General features: G+C 40.8%; 2 protein-coding genes across 3 annotated transcripts in view; both read left to right on the forward strand.

Annotated features, from left to right (window-relative positions):
- The first annotated feature begins 8339 nt into the window (after positions 1 to 8339).
- ecm1b (extracellular matrix protein 1b) lies at positions 8340 to 18066 on the forward strand. The gene is made up of 11 exons (XM_048262110.1): positions 8340 to 8600; positions 8976 to 9038; positions 9334 to 9408; positions 9714 to 9776; positions 10002 to 10076; positions 10182 to 10450; positions 11638 to 11843; positions 12318 to 12594; positions 16102 to 16316; positions 16623 to 16710; positions 17139 to 18066. The coding sequence occupies exons 1-11, from the start codon at positions 8528 to 8530 to the stop codon at positions 17313 to 17315; spliced, it is 1581 nt and encodes a 526-aa protein (XP_048118067.1). The 5' UTR covers positions 8340 to 8527; the 3' UTR covers positions 17316 to 18066.
- A 390-nt stretch (positions 18067 to 18456) lies between these two features.
- The window catches only part of pip5k1ab (phosphatidylinositol-4-phosphate 5-kinase, type I, alpha, b), a 31489-nt gene continuing 26359 nt past the window's right edge, over positions 18457 to 23586 (forward strand). Inside the window, exon 1 of one of the 2 annotated variants that reach the window (XM_048261122.1) lies at positions 18457 to 18559. In XM_048261122.1, the coding sequence (XP_048117079.1) occupies positions 18514 to 18559 (46 nt within the window). In that variant the 5' untranslated portion in view covers positions 18457 to 18513. Of the gene's footprint in view, positions 18560 to 21849; positions 21893 to 23586 lie in introns of those variants that run through there. The other variant, XM_048261123.1, reaches the window with a different exon arrangement.

Below are 23586 nucleotides of genomic sequence, written 5' to 3' on the forward strand. Positions count from 1 at the left end.
TTGCAAACAGGGGAAATAGCTGAAAAACAAATTGGATGGCTGTGGTCTTCGACCTCAGATGGCACTGCATCAACACCAGACATGTTTCCAGACCCACAATTGCACAATTTGATACTCAATTCAAAAACTACAGCCAAAATTGTACTGAGACATGATATAGAAAATATCACAATCTTATCTGGTCCTGAGCTTGTTTAAAATGGTAACGTGAAAAAAGATCCTGTGGTTAGACCAATCAAAGTTTGCCATTCTTTTTGGAAATCATGGACTCATCTGGGTTAAAGAGGAGAGGGCCTATCCAAGTAGACGTGAAGAGCTGCAATCGCACGGAGCAACAAAGGGTCACTTGATGTCATGGGCACGCTGGCGACTACGCCGCTCCATCCAGCATCTTTTGTCTTGTTATGTGTCTTGTTTGTGGAGCGCTTTGGGTTGCACACTGTGCATGTTAAATGCGCTTTAAAAATAAAACTGACTTGACTTGAAGTATCCAACCTATCCAACTTGTTTTAGTGCTCAGTTCGAAACCCAACATCTATGACGGTGTGGAGGAGCATTAGTGAATACAGCATGGGCATCTTGCACATTTGGCAAGGCACAATCAATTCTGAATAGGTTTTGAGCAACATATACTGCCACCCAGGCAATGTCTTTTCCTGGGACGACCTTGAATATTTCAAGAAATCAATGCCAAAAATATTTAAATATTTCTCCATAGAGGAAGAGTCCAGGTGCTAAGATGGCCTGTCTGCAGTCCAGATTTGTCAAATTATGTGCATAATGGGATGAAAAACATGACTAAGAATACCCCATACTGTTGAGCAACTGAAATCCTATATCGGGGAGCAGGGGCGGAGCCAGAGGGGTGGCTTTGGGTGGCACAGGCCATCCTTGAAATTCGATTGGCCACCCCAGGTGCCACCCCGAAATCCTAGTCTACGATTGGCCATTATGACGGTCTAAGGCGGGACCTTTCTTGACGCATTTGCAGCGCTAGTTTGAAGTGTCAGACAGACTTCGGAAAGTGGCAAACACGCTTGCCATTATACATGACTTATTGTTTTTAGCATGTGAGTTTAGGCCTACAGGCTACTGCTTGTGCTAACACGCAAAGATATCTATTTACCTATCGCATCCGCCAGTGCCTATTTATCTAATCACACACACAAGTTGCGTTTGTTGAATCACGTCATCCTAGACTCATTTTCCTACCTGCTTATTGTACCTAGCCTGCCCAGCCAACATTTGCTAGGTCATTAAGTGTTAACTGTGGGCCTACTTTTGTAAAAGCGTTTAATGATAATACTGTCCTAATCAAGGTTTGAAAATCGGAGGTTCACAGGCCACTGTGGCCTTGGTGCTCCCTTCTTTCAATATTCTGCTTTGCATCCGACTAATAGCGATTTTCATTTAACCTATGGCCTGTCAAAATAATCTTAGCATTCACAGTGCAAATTAATTGAGTCTTTTACGCAGTGGAGAAAGTCACAGCGCACGGCAAGAAAGAGCGTCCAAATTCACCCATTCTCCTCTGTTGAACTACTTGCGAAGTAGCCTACTCATGACACAGACATTACATGTATCACATCACATGAAAGAGCTTTTTCTTAGCTTTTAAACTATATTAGCCACTAGTTGCTGTGATAAACGGTTCGCGAGAAAAGTAACATTAATTTAATCAAATTATTATCCAGTTCTGTGCCCATCTCCCTACCCATTCATCTCGGTGGAATGCTTTGCGAACTCTTCCCATACAAACAATATACAAACCATATAAACAAACCTTACCGAACACAAAGGTGTAAAGCATCCCCCTGTACAGATAGCAATTCCAGAGTAATCCGGTTTTGAATTTGCAGCAAATTTCTACATGCATGCCTCCAACTTTGGGCTTTAAATTTCATAGCAGGCCAAATAAAACATAAATGTTAAATACAGCCTACGTAGATATCTGTCAAATCAGATGATTTACAGTTCTATGTAATATGTCATGTTTCATGTTTTTGTCATGTTTCATACAGTGATGCAGGTCTACTGCTGTGAATAGACTAAATACAACTTTGATCATTTTCTACTGTATAGTTAACTTTGGCCTTGGTGCCCTGATGCGTGGCCTTTGTGCCCCCTGCCAAACATGCCCAACTGAAGGCCAAGTGGCCTTGCCCCTAAAATTATGAAATTCCAAGCCTGGTCCTACAACTTTTCATTTATGGGTCTTCAAGCTCACTCATAAACATTCGTCGCATCTAGGCTAGCTACAGGTAGCGATATGAATTCTGGTGACCATTCAACCAGTCGTGTTGTGAAATATTTACATTTTGGGAAGTTTACGTAGCTTAGGCTAAACTGTATGTTTATTTCGTCCCCCATGCCTATTCGTCCCGGCCAGGAGGAATAAATGAAACATTGTGCACGTTCCACTTTTGCTTAAATAATTCATAAACGGTTTTGTTCAGAGCTGAAAGTGCAACTGTATTTGACAAAAGACAGATGTAAGTTATAGCTAGTGACAAAATATTACCTTTCGGTGTGGTCTCTTTGTAAATTACGTGTAATTAAAACGTGATTTGATCGTCCCAGTTGTCCCCTATAGGCTAGTGCATGGTGTCCTAAATCCAAGGGGAATATTCTCACCCCTATGTATTGCCTCTCTGTTTCGAGGGACAAGGAATTATGAATGCAACGTTATAATTAGATTAAGGTTAATCTTTAATTGGTGTTTCATTCCTGTTTCATACAAAAGTATCTGGATGTTTTGCCTCATGCCACCCTTGAATTAATCAGTGCCTCACTAGGGCCACCCTTGTTAAAAATGTCTAGAATCGCCACTGTCGGGGAGTAATGGGACAACATTTCATTCTCAAAACTGTAGCAAATGGTCTCCTCAGTTCATAAACATTTACAGAATTTTGTTAAATGAAGAGGTGAAGCAGCACAGCGGTAAACATGCTCCCGCCCCAACTTTTTTTGAAACATGTTGCTGGCATCAAATTCAATATGAACATATACTTTCCATGAAATAGTCAAATTTGTCATTTTCAACATTTGATTTGTTGTCTGTGTCCTTTTTACAACTAAATATGAGTTTAAGAGATTTGCGGATTATTACATCTGTTTTTATTCACATTTTACACAATGTCCCAACTTTTTCTATTTTGAGGTTGTATTCACATCGCAAAATTACTCACTTTCTGGGTCTTCACGCATCGTCTCGTCTTGCGGGAGCTCCTCTGGTTTTGCAGGATGCTGAAAGTGGATATTCAGGAGAAGAAGGAGAGCTAATTGGGCAGGTTCCATCTCAAAGAAAAACATTTTTATCAGCTAAATTATGAAGTAAGCAGATAGTGTTGCTCTGAATGTTTAATATTTTTCACCTGGTGTCCTGTGCACCCGCGTCAAGTCATGCACTGTCAGAAATGAGAGTGATGCTTCTTGACCTTGTTTTTTCCTTTCCTGCACTGCCCCACCTAAGAACGATAATTGTTTTTCCGGCCTTGTTTGATGAGTGCTGAATACTTGGGCAGTAGAAGCAATGAGAACTGGTCAGAGTGTCGGGGGAGGGGAACGGCTTTGTACAGTATGCCTCAGCCATATTTGTGTAGACTTGGTCTAAAATGTTCCTCTTGTGGGGATAATACATTTTGATTGAATTTAGGCAGTACAGTCTTTAAATACGAGTGGTTGAAGACACGCACGACAATATAGGCTGCCTCGGGATGTAGAGTTTGTTGTTTACTGATAGCAGAATGCAGAACTGTCATACTGATCCTCCTAGCTCCTATGAGCAGGAGGTTCTTGTAGGTGAGCAGGAGGATCTTGTAGGTAAAGCGTGACTTGACTGGCAACCAGTGGAGCTGATGGAGGATGGGAGTGATAATAATTGACAAATACTTTAAAGGTTTAATGTAAAGGACCCATGTATACTTATTGAAAAGTGGGTGCGCACATCCAAAGTAAAGTTTTTCTGCAGGTGCCAGACAATAGTATCAGACAGTAGAAAAAGTGTGGTCTGCACACTGCAACTGCTCCAAAATATAAACTTTATTAATATAAAATTACTTTTACATTAGTAAAGTTTATATTTTGGAGCAGTTGCAGTGTGCAGACCACACTTTTTCCCATGTATACTTATGACATCAATTTCATATCTTTTTATGTATTTTCATTGGAATTTCTTAAAATACAGACGTTGTACCCTGAAAACCATGCAATTTAACCTGTCCTCTGCAAGAGGTCACAATGTGAAACAGCAAAAACAAGTGCAACAAATGCTTACATTTACTATCAAATGAATTGGGTGCTTAGATAAAATGTCACATAATACATGAAGTGAACTTTACATCATTATTATACATAAAAACTGATAATCAAAGTTGTGTCCTCACTTCGTGTCAACTCCGTCAAATTTTTATGTAAACCAGAATAAATCAGGCATATTATGGTCAGCAACAGAGCCGGACAGTAACGGAGTACATTTACTTGAGTACAGTACTTGAGTACAATTTTGAGGGATCTTTACTTTACTTGAGTATAATTTTTGGGCAGTACTCATGACTTTACTCAAGTACATTTGAGAGGCAAATATTGTACTCTTTACTCCACTACATTTCTATCCATAACTGTGAGTACCCGTTACTTCTTCTAAAAAAAAAGGAAAAAAGAAAAATCTGGGAAACCCTCAATTTGTTGTTTCCCTCTCAAACGTGATTGGATTGTGCAGGCGCCACTGATTGGGACAGCCTATCAGCAATCACCTTCAGCTTTCCGCCAAAGTCAACTCCATGGTCAGATTTAGATAAGAGACGAAACCATGGACGAAACAATGGTATGGTGTACGCATAACTTCATATGTCTTCACCAGACACTTTGCTTTGTGTCTGCTTTGAATTTTGGTTAAAACAGGTCAAATAGTCATCGAGTAGTGCTAAATGTGCACTTTCAGTTCTCCTTGTGTGACGATTGCCACATTTCCCCTTTTGAAATACCATTTCCTTCATAATGTGGTTCACTCTAAGATTAATTTTAAGGCAAATGTTTCTTCTCAAAGGATTTGTTCAGATAAACATGAAGCAGCACACTAAGTTACTCGTCTAACTGCTTTGTAGCAGAAACTTTATTCATTTGCATGCAACAGCATGTTGGGTTTCCTGCGGGTAGTGTTCTGAAATAGTGCAGCCATCTAGTGACAAGTTAGAGATAGATAGATAGATAGATAGATAGATAGATAGATAGATAGATAGATAGATACTTTATTGATCCTCAAGGGGAAATTCAAGGGTCTCAGTAGCATACAGAAATAACACACAACATGCACTTACAGAGTAGGTGTCCAGTTAAATCAGGTGTCCAGTTAAATCTACTATGTGCCTTGAAATCACTGTCTTGCCCTCAGCATGACAAAATGGCTTTACAAAGATCTGAAAAATGTCTGTGAAAAAGCAACACTAAAACAAAAGACTAGTTGTATAATATGGCTAGGTTAGTTCATATTTGCTAATGAGGGGAATCTCTAAATAGTTTTTGTTGTTTATTTACAGTGTGTTTGCATGTGGAGACTAAAGTATAACGTTGCTGTACAATTTCAATGGTATAGATGTGATTGGTTGCATAGTTTGGTGTTGTTTACATAAAATTAATTTATCTATGAAATATGAGATGTGCTTATTGTCTATAGTTTGTTATCACGTTCAGTCATATCTGAAATGAATGACGTCAACTATGGAGGAGAACCTACATAATCCCTGACCACCATCTTATTCTCCTGCAGGACAGGCTGCGAAGGGAGAATGCTCCCATCATGGTAACCCCAGACTGCTGTGCACCAAATCCCGCCAATGGTAACCCCAGACTGCTGTGCACCAAATCCCGCCAATGGTAACCCCAGACTGCTGTGCACCAAATCCCGAAAGCGGAAGGTTATTGGTGTGATTTGTCCGTCTGCCTGTATGCAGGATTAGAAAATCACAAAAAAAACTACTGGCACAGTTTCAAAACATACACACAATCAACACAACATCACATTCAAGTTAGCAGAAACCCTCAGATGTTTTGCAAAATGAAGTCAAAACTATACATTTATCAAAACCCTGTGTTGTCTTATCACAAACACATCCATCAAATGGTCTGATTATGTTTGAATCAGTTACACACTAATGTAGGCCTACTCAGTGCAAAACACATTGGACAAACCATGTTTTCCTAGGATAGGCCTGTGCTTGCATTTGAATTGAGATATTCTTCAAGTAGGATTAGAGCTATACAAGAATATACCGCCCAAACACAACACAAAAGGCCAGACCTTTACTTGAGCACTTTTTTTCTCTCCACATTGTGAAGTACTCAAAACATCTACAGTGCATATGGAAAGTATTCACAGCGTTTAATTTTTTCCACATTTTGTTAATTTTTAGACTCATCTTAGAATGCATTCAATTCCTTTTTTCCTCATCAGTCTACACACAATACTCCAACACTCCAATACTCCAAAACAAAACAGACGTTTGGAGTGTTTTGTAAATTTCTAAAAAATAAAAGACAGAAATATCCCATTTACATAGGTATTCAGAGCCTTTGTCATGACGCTTGTTCAATTGAGCTCTGGTGCATTCTATCAATGGTCCTTGAGATGCTTCTACAACTTGATTGGAGTCCACCTGTGCCTATATGAATTCACTGGACATTATTAGGAGAGGCACACATCTCTTCATATAAGGTCCAAGGCACGAGGTTGAGAGAATTGTCCGTAGACCTGTGAGACAGGGTCGTGTGAAGACTCAAATCTGCGGAAGGATACATTGAAAGTGCCCAAGAGTACAGTAGCCTCCATCATTCTCAAATGGAAAGGTTTGGAACAACCAACAGTCTTCCTACATCTGGCTGCTCAGCCAAACTGAGTAATCCGGGATGAAGGGCCTTGGTCAGACAAGTAACCAAGGATCCAATAGTCACCACGATTGACATTCAAAGTTCCTTTGAAAGGAAAGCGTAAAGGACAAACACCAGTGCAGCTCAGTGCCTGGTTTCTTCCACACACGCTGTTGGGAATTGAGGCCAAATAGTTCAGTCTTCGTTTCATCAGACCAGATGATTTTACTTCTCATGGTCTGAGAGTCGTTCAGGTGCTTTTTGGCAAACTCCTTGCAAAAATGGCTTCCATCTGGCCACTCTACCATAAAGGCCTGATTGGTGGAGAGCTGCACTGATGATGGTCCTTCTTTACGCTTCTCTCATCCTCTCAAAGGAACTCTGGATCTCATTCACTTCATAATATGGCAGTGAAAGAGCAGTGAAACATTTGTAGATACAAAAAAGGTCAAACAAATTAAATTAAAAACAGCATCCTTTCATAGACCCTGAATATATGTGGACACTTCTGCATAGGCCTACATTTGGTCCTGGTCTTTGCCTGCTCCATCTCCTCCTCATCCTATCCATCTGCCTCTGTAGGGTTTCCTTCCACTTCTGTTGTTGACAAGGGCTCACCTGTTGCCAGTGTTTAGGACGGACTGTTTTTCACATGAAGTAATTAACAAAGGATGTTGGCATATTTGTCAGATTTCAGTACAAAAGGTGTATTCTGTTCTGAGATCCCAGTAAGAATGTATGCATACCAATAACACCCCAGTGCCCGTGCCAGTGTGCATGAGAGCATGCGCAGGGTGATTCTGTTAACTGACATGTGTACATTTCCTGTCGTTGCCATTGGTTGAACTTTTGACAGGAAGGACAGGTAGTTAAGAGAAATGGGAAGGGGGCTATTCAGTGATTTTATCACAATATCAGTTAATAAAATGGTAGTAGAGTGTCTTTTGGATTAGCCAGTACATTGAACGATGCTTTATTTCATTTGGTGTGTTTGATCAAAACACACTCTTGAAGACATAGCCTACACATTTCAAAGCCATTTAGGTAAATAATGACAAAGATGGGTTCTGGATTCTTTTCCATATGATGGCCTGGCTTGCTGCAAGGGGAATGGATGAGACTAGGAAGGGCTGCCAAGAAGAAAATGGTAGAAAGGAATGCGTGCATGGCCCCATACGGGACCAACCTTCCGAATAATGCCAGTGTTTTCTGAACACATGTGCAGTATAGTTAGTATGATATACAAAAGTCAATACTGTTGTGAAACAGTAGTGCATGGTCAGTCATGGCTATTTCGTCGACTAACCCGCTGTGGATGAGTTTATGAGTCAGTATGTAATAGATCTTGAGACCTTTGCATGCAACTCATGTGACGATACATTTTTGGAGGAGTTGCTATGACTCACAATCGAAAACTCTCCTCCTCTTAACCTCCCATCTCCAAACACTTATAAATTATGCGCGCTCTAAGTACGCGCACTCTGTCTCGCTCTGTGGCAGACGCAAGGAACGGTTTTAATCAGACGTCAGTTGCTTTGACTTGCCACCAGACTGACCTATATCCGTTTCCTGAACTTGGGATATCTGTGGACCAGTCCCCATTTGGCTAGGTCTGTCACGTTGGACGGCAGCGCAACAGTTTGCTGTGTTTTGTTACGAAGCTATGGCCCAGACAAAGATGTTGGGACATATGCTAGTCGCCATCTGGCTTGGTGCTTTGGCCAGTGCTTCGAGCGGTATGTAGTAATATGTTTTTATATGCTCTTTAGTGCACATTTTCCGTTGGCCTTTTTTGTTTTCATTCGATAGGTCAGTCCTATAAATAATTCTTCTAGGCTACAACATGGCTCATGTTACATGTTACAACTGACTGATTATCTACTCATAACTTTAATGTTTACATTTTGCCCGGCCACTGACATTTCTTATGCTTAGCGGAATACTGCAATAATTATTAATTATCTGTCCTTATCTATGTTTTTGTTTTAGTCTACTGAGAAATTGTCATGTTATGATTCCCGGCCTCGCTCGCTGTTCTACCAGGATACTTTTGCTGTTATATAACGTATTTCGCAGATGTAAAATAGACTATTTCACATGTTCATCTCCAGATGTTGAAGACATGGGTCAGAGGGAGGCAACGTTTGACATGAGTGAACTACTTGGACAAGCAGGTTAGTTGTGTGCATGTTGAGGATATATGACAGGATATGACGAAGACGGAGGATATTTACAAGACTGCTACCTTACAGACCTGCCACTTGAGTGTTAAAATGTCTCAGAGGACAGATTGTGATCATTCAGCTCTCCACTTTGCAACAAGTATTTGTTTTAAATAGGTTTATTATGATAGCTTAACTTTTGACATTTGATTAAATGCAACTATTGATCCCAAGACTACCAGAGCAAGAATATCTAAAAAGCATAGGACAGACAAAAACTATTTGACTCAATATCATCCTCTTCTAGGCCGCAGTGACCCCAACCCAGACATGTCCCAGAGAGAGGTTACATTTGATCTGGCCGATATTTGGGGTCTGGAAGGTACTAATTGTTTCACTTTTGTCATATTTCTATACATCCTATTTTATCTTTGTATGATATAATTTGGGTGGACATAATTATTAGAAATTGTCTGATAGCTCTATATTAGAAGAATGTGAAAAGAAATCAGTTTGAGGTGCTGGGGGAATATGACAATGAATGTTGGGAAGCACTGAACCTTGAGTTCTCTTGGGGGGGTTGACTCTGCATGCTGGTATCAGATTTTAGCTAGGACAACTGCAGTGTTGCAGAGCTAAGATTGTTCCTCCAAAAGCTTGACAAAAGCATCCACTCTTTTCCCTTAGACACAGACAACCTGATGCAAAAGGAGGTAACCTTTGATCTACCTGACTTCCTGAAGGAGAAAGGTAGGTACTATGATGAGACAACTTCAAGGAGTGTCAGGAGAAATGACTACTTTCCATAATGACAGGTCTTAACTGTAGCTAAAATAAAACAAAACAAAAATAGCTCATGTGAGATGAGTACAACGGTATGCTGGAGTTTCGGACACAGCCACATTGTGTAACTATGTGTGTGTGTGTGTGTGTGTGTGTTTGCTTGTGTAACTGTGTGTGTTTGCTTGTTCTTAGTTTCCAACTACTCTGGCCCAGACACAACACAGAGGGAGATAACAGATGAGTTTGAAGTGGATCTCCCCCCTAGAGGTAGACACCATCATGTGATTCTGAGAATTGGATCCGACAACGAGCCTGAGCATCATTACTAAATATGGTCCTCTCTCTCTCTCCTTCCTTCTCCCTCTCTCACAGGTCCTGGTCAGTTTGGCCCCCGTGGCTATGCACCACCTCGTGTTCCATTCCCCCCTGGTCGCCCCACGTCTGACAACATCCAGGCAATTTGCCTCCATGGCAGTGGGCGACCGCGGTACCCTCCAGGTGCACTGCCTCATACTGGCTTTGGCCACCTGTCCCGCCAAGCTGATGCCATTCACCGCACCGAGGGCTGGTACAGTCAGCAGTGCTGTCAGGGCAGCTGGCAACAGAACATACACAGGACCTTGTGCTGCGCTCATCAGGCAGTGAGTAATGGTGGAAACATGCACACAGATATGCACACACACGCACACACACACACACACACACACACATACACACACACACACACACACGCCACAACACACACACGCACTCACACACACACACACACACACACACACACACACACGCACACACACACACACAACACACACACATGCACACACACACACACACAACACACACAAACACAAACACAAACACACGCACGCACGCACACACACACACACACACACACACAACACACACACATGCACACACACACACACACAACACACACAAACACAAACACAAACACACACAACACACACACATGCACACACACACACACACACAACACACACAAACACAAACACACACACGCACGCACGCACACGTTAGTTAGGTAACTTGTGCAGCAAAATACATATGGTAAATCCTTCATTGGTCATAGACCTTCATCTATTATGTGAACAGATAACAAGCTATGTTAGATGTTACAGTGCCCTGCATCTTGGCCTTCCTAATGTGTTCCTGTGATCTGGCACATTAATCGCCCTCCTCCTGGTTCATAGCCAATCAGGATTCTTGTTTTCTTCATTGTTTTGGCCTGTTTATGAGACAGTCAGAGGAAACAGCTGGTGAGCCTGCTTCTTATCAGCTGACGGGTTGCTATGCCAGCACTGTGGAAATCCAGACCAAATACCATGTTGTTAGTCGCTTTGGCTAAAAAAGCGTCAGCCAAATGTAATGTAATGTAATGTAATGTAAATAGCTCAGTAATGAAGGCTGAGATATTGAGTTTTTTTGTTGGTTTATCAGTCTGCTTTGTCCAGTTGTCTTTATGCTTTGAGGGCACTTTTTCATGACTTTTACCCAAATAGCGATACTTTTCCAGGTCTGGGAAACAGTATTTTATCATTACAGACTTTCCAGATGGAAAACCATTGGTATGTCGGTAAAAATCATGCAAAAGTCTGGAAGGTTGCTTATAGTAATAGTGTAAAAAGTACCCAAGGTCATAACCTCAACAAAACATTTTAGAAAAAAACAAGCATCCTTAAAAATAACAACCAGCATAGAAAAAATGTGGAAAATGTCTTTCTGAAAAGGTCAAGAGACACAAACACAGGGACAATTAAACACACATCCCACACACACACTTACAAACACTTTGTGTGGTGTCTGACAGTGGAAGAAGGCCCTTGAAGAGTTTTGCGAAGATGAGTTCAAGGTGAAGACGAGACACTATCACTGCTGTAAGCTGCGGGCCCAAGCCAGGTTGAACTGCTTTCAGAGAGAGGCCCCCAATCCCACCTACAAGTCTACCACACGTTACTATGGACCTGAACTCCTGCCTAGGGGTTCAGCCTTCACCTTCACCAACAACTGCAACAGGTCAGAGAACCAGAGAGAGAATGAGAGAGAATGAGAGAGAGAGAGGGAGGGAGAGAAGAGAGAGAGAGACAAAGAGAGAGAAAGAGGGGGGTAGCTGGACAAAAGGAGAAAATACTGACTTTATGATCGAGAGCTGATGAGTGGGGTAGAGTGGCATGGGGGATGACTAAGTACAGTGAACAAACTGAGGTTGCTAAGGATGGGTGTAAACAAACTGAGGTTGCTAAGGATGGGTGTAAACAATGGGAGAAAGAGGAGGTGAAAGTCAAGAACTTAGACATCAGCATGTTGAAGCACCATAGAGATTATGCAAGTGAGATGACTATATTAGAAAAAAAATGAAAATATCTGTATTTATATGTAAATGCATTCTTGTGAAGCACACAGTGTGAGGGCAGAACAGGAGTAACTGGCCAAGCAATGCTTTATGATGGTGATGTGTTGTGGGATGAACATGTATGGCTTCATATCCAGATTCGACGCAAGGCACTCTGCCGCCGCTGCTCCACGGGCCCTGAGACGAGAATCATCCGTCCCAGACATTAGCTTTCCACCCGGCCGACCCACCTCCTCCAACATCAAGTGGGTCTGTAAGCTGCGGAAACTGCGACCGCGCTATGTCGCCAGCTGCCTGCCTCGCGGCGGCTACGGATGGTTAGCCCGTCAGTCTAAAGCCATCAACCGCCTTGAGAGAGGCCTGAAGCGCTGCTGCAAGGGGAAAAAGGAAGTGCTGGCCTGTGCTGATGAGAAGGTATGATAATAACAATACACTACTACTACTACTAGCTAATGCTAATACTTTTGTAGTACCTTTATTAACCTGTATATATTATACCTATATATACCCTTTATTAACCTATATATATTATACATATATATATATATATATATATATATATGGTTATGGTTATGGTTATGGATTTAGCAGACGCCTTTGTCCAAAGCGACACATAAATACAAAACAACATACTAATATTTAAAATTGAACAGGGAACAGATTAAAATGTAGGTCAAATATAGTAAGCAGAATAGTTGTAGTACACAATAATCAATTCAAGCAATAGCCTAATAAAAAGCAATGTAAAAAAGGGGAAAGGCAATAATAAAACAATAATGTCAATTCAATCAATAATATAAAAACAATGACATGCTAAGACTACATTAAGGAGAATATCAATAATAAACAATAATGTCAAAATAATTAACAGCCCAATTAAAATAAAACAACATTATATAAACCATAACACATGTTTTTAAACAACTAAGTATATGTTGAATAGGAATGTCTTTAGACCCCTCTTAAACGACCCAAAACTACCACAGGAACGGATATATTAATAATATATATAATATAATATATATATATATATATATATATATATATATATATTGTTAAGCTTTGTAGATATATATATGTATTGTAGATGCTTTCTTTTAGCAAACCCTTTCATCCAAAGAAACCCTTGTCACGGGTTACGTAAACACCGGGTCCTGAACACAGGTCTCCAGAGCATAATGGAACAATCCTCTGAACCACCATCAAGTGTCCCAGTCAGGACCAGAAGTGTAGGAGTCAGAGGCGAGATGAGCTTGCAGTGATTTTACTCAGATGAAAAAATCAAAGTCCACAACCAAAACATAAGGCAGTTTCTCCATTGTCCATTAATAACCCACAAACAAGGCAGATTGTCAAAGTCCATTAGCCAAGCAAATGAAGAGTTTGGTTCCAAAACACTATATCCTCCATTTTAATGAAATTTCATGAATCTTTTTTTTACATTTTGTTTTCCAAGTCATTTCAGTAGAACTGTAATTGGGTATGGTTTGATTCTTTGATCCTACTCAATCAAAACAACACAATTGCAATTTTATTGATATTACTGAAAATACACAATTAAATTACATACCTTTTTAATGTTTTTAAAAATGGAGATATAGCGTTTTGGAACCACTCTTCATATAATCCACAAATAAAGCAATCTCAGTCAATCAGACAGGCAAAAGGTCCAAAAAAGAACAAAGAAGGTAACAGGCCAGAATTCTTTGTAACACAAACGTAGCTCACCTACATACACGGGTGGCAGACTGGAGAACTCAGCACAATACCAGGAAATCAGAAGTCTTTGAATACCCAAACCAATGAACCACTGAGTAAATAAACACACAGGTGAAATCAATCAATCAATTACAGCAAATTAAGACATCACAAATAACACAAAAGGTACAGATGAGTACCCTGGAAATCCAGAGTTCTCGCGAGCGCACAATGGAATTGCCTCTGCGAGATACTCTGGCAATGAGCAATGATGCACGTTACTTTTATCCCTTGCATCCCGGGGAACCAGCTAAACTGATGAAGACAGCTGATGAAGACAGCGCTGCAACGTTGGAGGACAGTAAATATTGGTCGTAGTGTTATCCGATTGCGTCGAAGTCCGGAATCATTCAGAGTAAATTGGTCTAGTGTTATCCAATTGCGTGCAGTGAGATTTTCAAATACATGCTTGTTGCCGCCCCTCTGGCCCAATTCGTGGCCAGACCCTTAATCATTCTAGATTACCAGGGTCTGGATTTTCCAGGCTAACAAATGAGGCCATCGAGTGGCAAAAGACAGTCACTACATTGGAAAATAGTCCACACGACCCGACAGCACTTGTAACTTTTAATCCGTTTGTCTGATCTTTGAGCCTTAGCCACAGGCGACCAGCCTTGTGTGTAAGAGTCTTTCACTGATGTCTCCTATACTGACTATTTTGTGTCTTTGTGTCTAAAAGAATAACTATGTATAATGATTCATTCTTTTTAACTTAAAACATGTCAGAAGTATATTTGAAGATTTGTTCCTCCTTTGTGCATCAAGTGTTACATATGATGCCTAAAATGTTTAATGTCCAATTTAAGCCACCTTTCTGAAATGGATAAGGCCTTGTCTATCCATAAACATAAATATGAATGGGGGTTGTCAGTAAGCTAAACTCTTTCCTGCTTGTGGGAAGTTTTACAAATGCCAGCCATTGTTTTCATGGGAAAATTCCTTTCATGGGAACAGGGCATGTTTTTGTAATTATAATGGAAATTATTTTTTTAGGGAAAGGTTAGGTATGACTCACCACAGTTATTGCAGAAAGAAATCCTGTTGGGGCAGTTACAGGGGCATGTTGAAACTCATTCATTTTCTCTACACATGTATGTCTGCATTGGTTGAGATATTCCAGTCTGTTTTGAAACAGAGGTGTACTCTGTCTGAATGAATACTACTGTGCTTTGACAAAGACATTTCATAGTAAATCTACATTTACATTACACGTGATAATGACTCCGGTTATACAGAAGGACATTCCGTAGATTGTCCATCAGATTGTATGCATTTTGGAGGATCGCCTTGCTCTTAGCAGTTATAAAAGATTGAGCTTTGATAGCAGTGTTTCTGTGTTTGTATGCATTTTTGTGTGTATTTCTTTGAAATTTGTATTTGTTTGAAGCAGGGGTTCTCAAACTTTTGTGGGCCAGGGACCCCTTATGGAGTGGAAAATTCTCCAAGGACCCCTCATAATCGCAACACATAAAACTTAAGTTAATCATGTATAGCCTTTTTTCTGTTAGATGTTTATGTTACTTTAAAAACATAGAGTGCTAATACCACAAAAGTCATGTTAGCAAACTTTAACAGTATGTAGGATTTTTGTTGTTTCTTTGTCAAATAGGCCTATTGTGTTGAACACATAGTGTTTGCTTCACATAACTTTAATTTTGTTGGCGGTTAATTAATAGTAAAGTGTTTTGACGTATTGATGTAACGTATCAGCAGATCAATTGGGCAAATACTGATACTGTAGCATTTTTCACCATATAAGACAATTTCATATTTTGTAGCAAACTTTGTCAGGGACCCCCTGACAATGTGCTGCGGACCCCTGGGAGTCCCCGGACCCCACTTTGAGAACCAATGGTTTGAAGGATAATGCAGCATCTCGTTTTGGAGAGGATCCTCTAAAAGGGGATCCTCTATTGGGGTCCTCCACAGTAATGTGTGTGAGCATGAATGTTAACTTCACTGGATCTGATAACTACAACACAGTGTACTCTAAATGTAAATGTTATCACTATGTTGCATTCAGGTCCAAGTGCCTCCTGTCACTCTTCACTGTCCTATCTGATTAAAGGCAAAAAGCTCTAAAATGAGCTTAAAAAACTAATATCCTTCCTCTCTCTGCTCTCTGTTCTGTTCCTTTCCTCCCTTCTTCTCCGTGGTTTGTAGTGGAGAGAGGAGATGAACCGTTTCTGCCAGGATGAGCACGGTGTGAAGACCAAACACTACGAGTGCTGCAGGCTGCCAGCGGGAGACGAGCGCCTCTCCTGCCTCTCCTCCAAAGCGCCCCATCCAGATTACCAAGCTGAACTGTTGCAGAGGGCATCTAACAGAGTCCCTCCACATCTTCAACTTGTCTGTGAAACACACAAGATCCTCAAGAAGTGAGATATTTTGACAGAAAATGCATGATCTATGAGAGGGTGTCTCTGTATCGAGCTTAATATATGTTCACAAGACTCTTAATGATGGCTGCTGTGGAACAAATATTTGGAAATAGAATTTTAGTCCTAATTTTATTCAATAGTGCTGAATTGGCACTTTCAGTTCTCGTTTTCGTGATGGCAACATCTTGTTGTTCATGTTTCACTGTCTCACTGAGATTATAGAGAATGTGTTTTCACAAAGGATATGACTCATAGACAAACATGACAATAGCACTGTAAACAACTGGTGTGACTGCTTTGCAGGTTACAGGGTAAGGTTCCCGTGGCCAGTGTTGTGAAAAAGTGCTGCCACCTTGTGCAAGAACAGAGACATGCATGTTTGCAGGACACGGTAAGTAGTGCATCAACACTGTGTCTTGCATTTAGCAAACAGCCAACAATGTTGTTTTATATATGGATGTGGAAAGCTCCAGTGATAGGGAAGAACACTGAAGAACAATAGACTAATCATACATGATACTTTTTTGATGTTTGCAACAGCAGACGTCAACACTTCTTCTCAATATGTTGTTTATTTACTGTCTATTTTAAAATGTTGGCTTCAACACTGAAGATATATTTATTTTCAGCGCAGTGTAGCTCAGCTAGCCTACAGTTCAGGAAAGCTATGGGTGTGTTTCCCAGGAAGGAATTTGTATATAATGTCAGCCCTCTCTAACAGCGCACTCTCATACATTTATCAATATCTAAAATGAAGTTGATAATCATCTGAATTAAAATGTTGTATTTTCCCTGACTGCCATTTTGTTTTTCTTGCAGCTGGACAGCCTGCAAAGGGAGAAATGCTCAGAAAAACCTCTCTCTCCTATGGTAACCCCAGACTGCTGTGGACCAAATCCCACCAAATGTTTCTCGGATTTGCTGCTGAAGTCCATCAAAGAGGCTGCAGAAACTCCAAGTTTCAAGAGAAGAAGGTGTCCTCTGGTCCATATTTGATTCCCTATGTCCTGCCATCCTCTTCTCTCTGGAGATGAAGTGTTGATTTCTTTTAAGAGGACATCAGAAACGCTGGAGTAAAACGAATTCAGGAGCCTATGAAATATGATACTTAGCCACTGACACACTGCAATTTATATTTTATACTACTTTTGTACACTTTGAAATTATATTTCTGTTATATTTTAGGTATATCATACACAATTACATTTGAGGTTTGTAAACAATTATTCAAGGCTATTTCAAAATGCAAGGCCAGTTCATTTCAGTAGGCCTAGGCTTTCACCTTTTCACAAATAAATACAACATTTACCTACTTTCAAAAACATGAGCAACAAAGACCTCTCTTCAAACTATCAGAAAGATGTTGTTACTTTGTCTTTTAGTGTTGTTGTTGGCATAACCACTAGTTCTTAGGCTACTTGCAAATTTGATTAAAAATTACAAAATAGGCACTGTAGGCCTAAGCAACATTCCTAACTTTGTTGTAAGGTGTGGTATAGTCTAGCCTAGTGAGTCTTTGGAATTTAAATGTTCATGGATGACACATAAAGTTTTTTTTTTTTTTTACTGACAGTAGGCCTAGTCATGTTTCATGCTTCTCTCTCATTTATTTTTGAATAGTAGGCAGCCTGGCACTGTTGACTTTACTTTAATTACTCTTTCTGCTGTTAAAGAATGCATTACGTATGCTGCTGCTGAGACCTTGAATTTCCCCTGGAGATCAATAAAGTATCTATCTATCTATCTATCTATCTAGCCTATGATGATGCAGTTTATAGTTTATGGGTGTAGGTCTACCATGACCATTTTATTCCAGGTCAAGTCCCGTTTTGTGATTACCCTTTGAATTATGAGAAGTAGGCTACAACAGGTAAGGCTAGCAGATATTCATGGTGATATGTGTCATAGGCTATTGATTTAGTTTAGGTTATCCCACTCTGAATAATCTAAATTCAAGTTATGTCTTCAAGTGGTTTTGTCCGTAGGCTAGCCTATATTTTTAAACAACGAAACAGACAGTTTGCAAACAAAAACTCCACAAACTTAGTACGCCAGTGACACTGGAAAACTTTCAGTGAGGGAAGGGTTAAATTACACTGAATGGTCGGGGTGTAGGCTAGTCGGCGAGCGGGATCTGCGCTACAGAAAAGCGTAGAAGTCTGGTCAACAGTGTGGGAAGCTAAGTCAAAGCAAAATGGCGACAGCCGGTGCAGCTGACTCGGGCTCGACTGCTCCTACAGGTAAATAAAGGAACAAAAGGATCACATTCATATGTAGACCTACAGTAAGGAAAGAATGTAAGATGTCATTTGTCTTTTAACGTTACACTACGACTAACTATTACTTTTGGAAGAACACGACGCGTACAGAGCTAACGTTATGTGCTGGTTTCGGTCGTTAGTATGCTAGTCAGGTGGTTAGCAAATCTTTGCGTTTATTTTATAGGTAGCACAGCGGTTAGCTAGCTAGTTTTTCGTTTTACAATGGTAACATTAGCGATAAATATTTTGATGTCTGGGGAACGTAGTCAGCAAACGTTATCTCTTTAAAATCTGTGACCACATAGCGATAGCTGGTTGTTGTGTACTATATTAGTAATTAGCTGTTGATGACTGTCCGAACTCGGCTGGTAAGCAAAGTTTCGAATTAACAGTTAGCTTGGCTAATGTTTTGTTTACCGATAACTGCTGTTCATAATAGCTAGGAATTCCCTTGCCAAGCAAGTAATGTAAAATGCAAGTTTAGAGTTAACGCTAGCCAAAAGGTTATCCTATTTCTATTGTTTACTCGGTCATGTCTAAGCTAACGTTAACGTTATGTTAACGTTAAGTTACATGTAACGTTAGTTGCTAGCTGTCGCTAACTTTGATATCGCTTAACATACGTTAACTAGCAATTACGCTGGTTTAGGCATGTTTGGCAGTCTGATACGTAGTAAATGTTAATAGACATACTGGACATGTTGTCTTTTCCCTTTTGATTTATTTCTAACTTGAAAGGTTTGATTCAAGTTATCAAACTAGCTGCTCTTGTTTGCTAAATCGGCCAATTAACGCTAACGTATCGTTATGGTTCGTTGAGGCAGAGATGCTAGCCAAGGATTAGTTCAGGTATAACTACACACACACATAAATATGTATGTATGTATGTATGTATGTATGTGTATGTGTGTGTGTGTGTGATAGTATATGTATCTATGGTATAACTATGGCTACACCAATTAACTTAAACCAAATGTAGCTCCAGCTAACGTCGCGTATTTCAATTGGGGTTACAAATGCAAACCAACCAAAACGTGTCTAGCTTTCTGTGTTAATTTGCTATTGCTCTCGGGTACGATAGAGTAACATTGTCAATCGAGTGTCGTTAGCGAACATAGTTAACCTTGTATAGGGTGACAGCAGATTTTGAAAAATATTATTTAATTGAACCTCAACAAGCTTCCTTCTAGTATTATTTTCTGTAAACTGCCACGTTTGGCATTCGGAGCATGTGGAATCAACATCCAAGCAGCAGTGTCTTGGTCTTGTACTGTGACAAACATCTATAGTGACAAACACTAACGTTACGGCGTAAACATCAGCTTTTCCCACCAATCTGTCAATGCCATTCTATCAGCTATGTTGGGTTTTTTTTTGTGATGTGTTACATACGTAAAATACGTTTTCTCTAGCACAATGCAACACCAGTTAGCCAGTGTATGTTTGGATCTACTCAAATGAGCAGTCAGACTGCTGACTCATTCCATTCTTTCAAAGTTCATGACTTGTCACGAAGATTATATCAGCTGGATTCAGATTTGCCAAATGACTTAACTAGCCAATCAGAAGTGCCGTTTGTCATCATGCATTTTCTGAACAACCAGATTCATATTTTGGCCATGTCTATCACCTGTTATCCATCTTCTTGACCGAGTATGTGGCTATTTGTGATGTCATTCAGGACGTATAGTTGTTTTGATTCTGGTCTCCCATCATTTCCAGAGGGCACGCATTGGCTAGAAATTTCCTCAAGCTAAGAATGGTTGCCATCTGTGAATTGAGAGATATATTTTTAAGTGCACCAGACATTCAGTGCAGTGGTTAGATGGGAAGTTATGGCTCATCAAGACACTCCCTGTAGCTAAGAATGACTGTCCACGGCTGCTGTGGATACCTTGTAAAAATAACAGTAGGGTGCTTTATGGCAACCTAAACTTGGTGGAGGCACTTGGGCAAATGCGCGTGCACACACACACACACACACACACTCGCATACCTATCTATCTCAGTCCAATATTTCTGTTAATCAATCCAATGTTTAATCTCTGACACATGCTTAGTAGACTTGGGAGGTTTCAGTGCTTAGTCATCACTAATAGGGATTTGCACAATGTAAATGGTACGGCATCGGTATCAGCAGATATGAAATTCCTGCATATTATACCTGCACAATCGACACAATCTATTAGAGTTTCAGAGGAAACCTACTTATAGTTTCATGATCTAAGCCTACATTTTTATTTGAAAATGTCATGCGTCACATTGCATATTTTACATCTACACCATGCTTCAATGAATTCCTTATTTTTCATGGGAGTCTATATTTCTTATACAAGTATACATTTAAGGTAGAATGAATAATAGTGATAAGTGTTACCTGTACCTTTATCTTCAACAACTGGACCTAGGCCATTACAATAAGAGTAATATCTCAATTCAAATTCAGGAGGTCCTTAAAGGAAATAAAAATTGGCATCAACCAATGAAAATATAAGCAGAAATCCAATATTGTGTATCCTGCAGACTGCAACTTTCTTAGTTCTATATTCACACTGTATGCCTTCTACGCACACATACACACACGCGCGCATAGATAGACACAAGATGTAATCTGCTTCTATATATAAAGGATAAAATGGGTCGAGAAGCAGCACACTTTTCATCTCCCTGATGGAAAATGTGTGGATGACCCATTATTACTTTCACACACACAGGCTTACTAAAACTGACATTTGATTGACATTTCCTGCCATCCAAACAAATAAGCCTATGTGAATATGTGTGTGTTGTCCTTCATGCAGACTGCACATTAGTGTAAAGTAGTTTTTTGGCAGATTGTTTACGTGAGGAGTTTGGTCCAGGAATATGCTGGCAGGGATGCTTTTAATTCCTTGCCGTGCTGGTTGTTAGCCTATATACCTCACCAAGTTTGAATTGGAAGTCGAAGGAGGTCTTTCTGAGGTGGATAAGTATTCTGTGTGTCTGTATGGCCAAGACGGAATTATATTACTGTGTGTGTGTGTGTATTTTGGCAGCTGATTTATTTTGGTTACTGTTTTGTTGACATTGTCGACTTCATCAGTGCTTTCAAACGATATGAAGCCAGAGAGCCATTGCTGAACAGAGATGGTTGTTTGGCAGAAGGACATTACCTTCTGTTTAGGTTCAACCACTTTTCTCTCCATGAATATATAGTCTACTAGCCTGATTCAGTATTATTCCTGACGTTGTCCGGTGTCACCCCATGCTGCTCTTTCCCAGACCCGAGGACCCCCTTCTGGAGGATGCTGGTCTCCCGGGCCTCTCTCGGAGGTACATGCATGGTCCTGCTGTGCTGTGTGCTCTGCTGTGATAGACACAAGTGTGTTCTCAGTACGGAACACGCATAGCTTCACTTTGAGGTTGGATACTGCCCTACCATGCCCAAATAGGGCTTTGTTATGAGTTATTTGCTTTAGACTTTTAATGCTTCAAATGAGTGCTGTCATGACATACCCAGCTCATATCTTTTTCCAGATGAAGTACTATTGTGGTTTAAGTGGTTGGGCTAGCCTGTATGTTGAATTGCTGGACACGGAGCTTGGCACGTCAATCCTGTGCCCTCTGCATTAATTGGCTACATGTTATCGCGGCGGTTACCACTCCTTGGGCGCACATATGCACCCTTGGCATTCTAGAACACAGTCATTGTGGGCGCATATATGCACCGTTGGCAGTAAACAGGTTAAGTGGTTGGGATAGCCTATGTAGAATTGCTGGACACGGAGCTTGGCATGTTCATCCTGTGCCCTCTGCAGTAACCAGAACTGCATCAATGCAGCGTGCAGCGCTGCTCTCGTGTAGATAAGTTATGTCATGGACAGCCGAGGCAGTTGGATGACGACTCAAGGCTAGTGCTTGTCCTTGGGTTAACTTTGCCCCCAATCGCCCACCTGAGCTGGGTAGCTTCTGCGCAGCCTGATTCGCCTCCCCTGCGAAAATAGCCGTTGCCATGGGTTACACAGCCAGAAAGGGGGTTGTTTGGCAGGTAGGCGGCACAGGAGTGAGCTGAAATCTCTTGCTTGGCTGTCCGGCTTGTTTGTGTGTATGTGTCTACGTTTGCGTACGTGTGCCTGCCCTTTTTAAGCTGCCAGGCATACTTTATGTTGTCAGATATCCTCATGTGTTTATTATGGCTGGTGCAAATTCTGATGGCTCACTTGAGCAATACCGTCTGTCTCTGACTCTGTGTTTGAGTGGTCTTTTTTTAACATGTTGTGCGTCATGGTGTTTTTAATCAGACATATTCAGCCGCACTGCTGTCTGCATGTAAATTTATCTTGTCGTCCTGGCCAGTTTTCAACCTTGTTGCATTTCTTCCTGTTCATACCCATGTGCATGACTAATATCTTCTTGATCGGTAGCAATTATGGCTTTTTTTGGAGGTGTGTGTGTGTGTGTGTGTGGAAAGGAGAGGAGAATGGGATCAGGGTGGGATTGCGTGCGCTGCCGACACGTCTGCCGAGCTGTTGCCTCCATACTTAGTTCTGTCTCAGCCCACACACACTCCAGACACAGGGCCACTCTGTTGTAATATTAGCCTAAAGTCATTTCAGTGGGTGCCCAGGAATGTACCTACAACACAAACACACACACAAAAGCACACCTTCAGACTTTAAACTCTTTCCTATTGAAACAGAAGCATGTTAATCATGATGTTATCATGCACGTGTGTCTATCGTTGATGTGCGCAGTAACAACACACACACTCTTTGGTCTGCTTGTGATTGTCCAGCGTGTAGTTTTGATGCAGGTGTCAGACAGCGAGACTGCCTTTCAGTGACCTGCAGACATGTTGCTCACATTTGTGTGTTGCAGCCTCCACAGACTGCAGCAGAAGTCTGCCTTCTGAATCACAATCAGCAAGCCTACGTACCAGGAATGAAGGCGTGTGTGTGTGTGTGTGTGTGTGTGTGTCTCTGACTGCTGTGTCTAGGGTGGAGAGTGTAGCCTCTTTCTCTCTGTCA

This window comes from Alosa alosa, chromosome 13 (genome assembly GCF_017589495.1).
Source record: "Alosa alosa isolate M-15738 ecotype Scorff River chromosome 13, AALO_Geno_1.1, whole genome shotgun sequence".
Lineage (NCBI taxonomy): Eukaryota > Metazoa > Chordata > Actinopteri > Clupeiformes > Clupeidae > Alosa > Alosa alosa.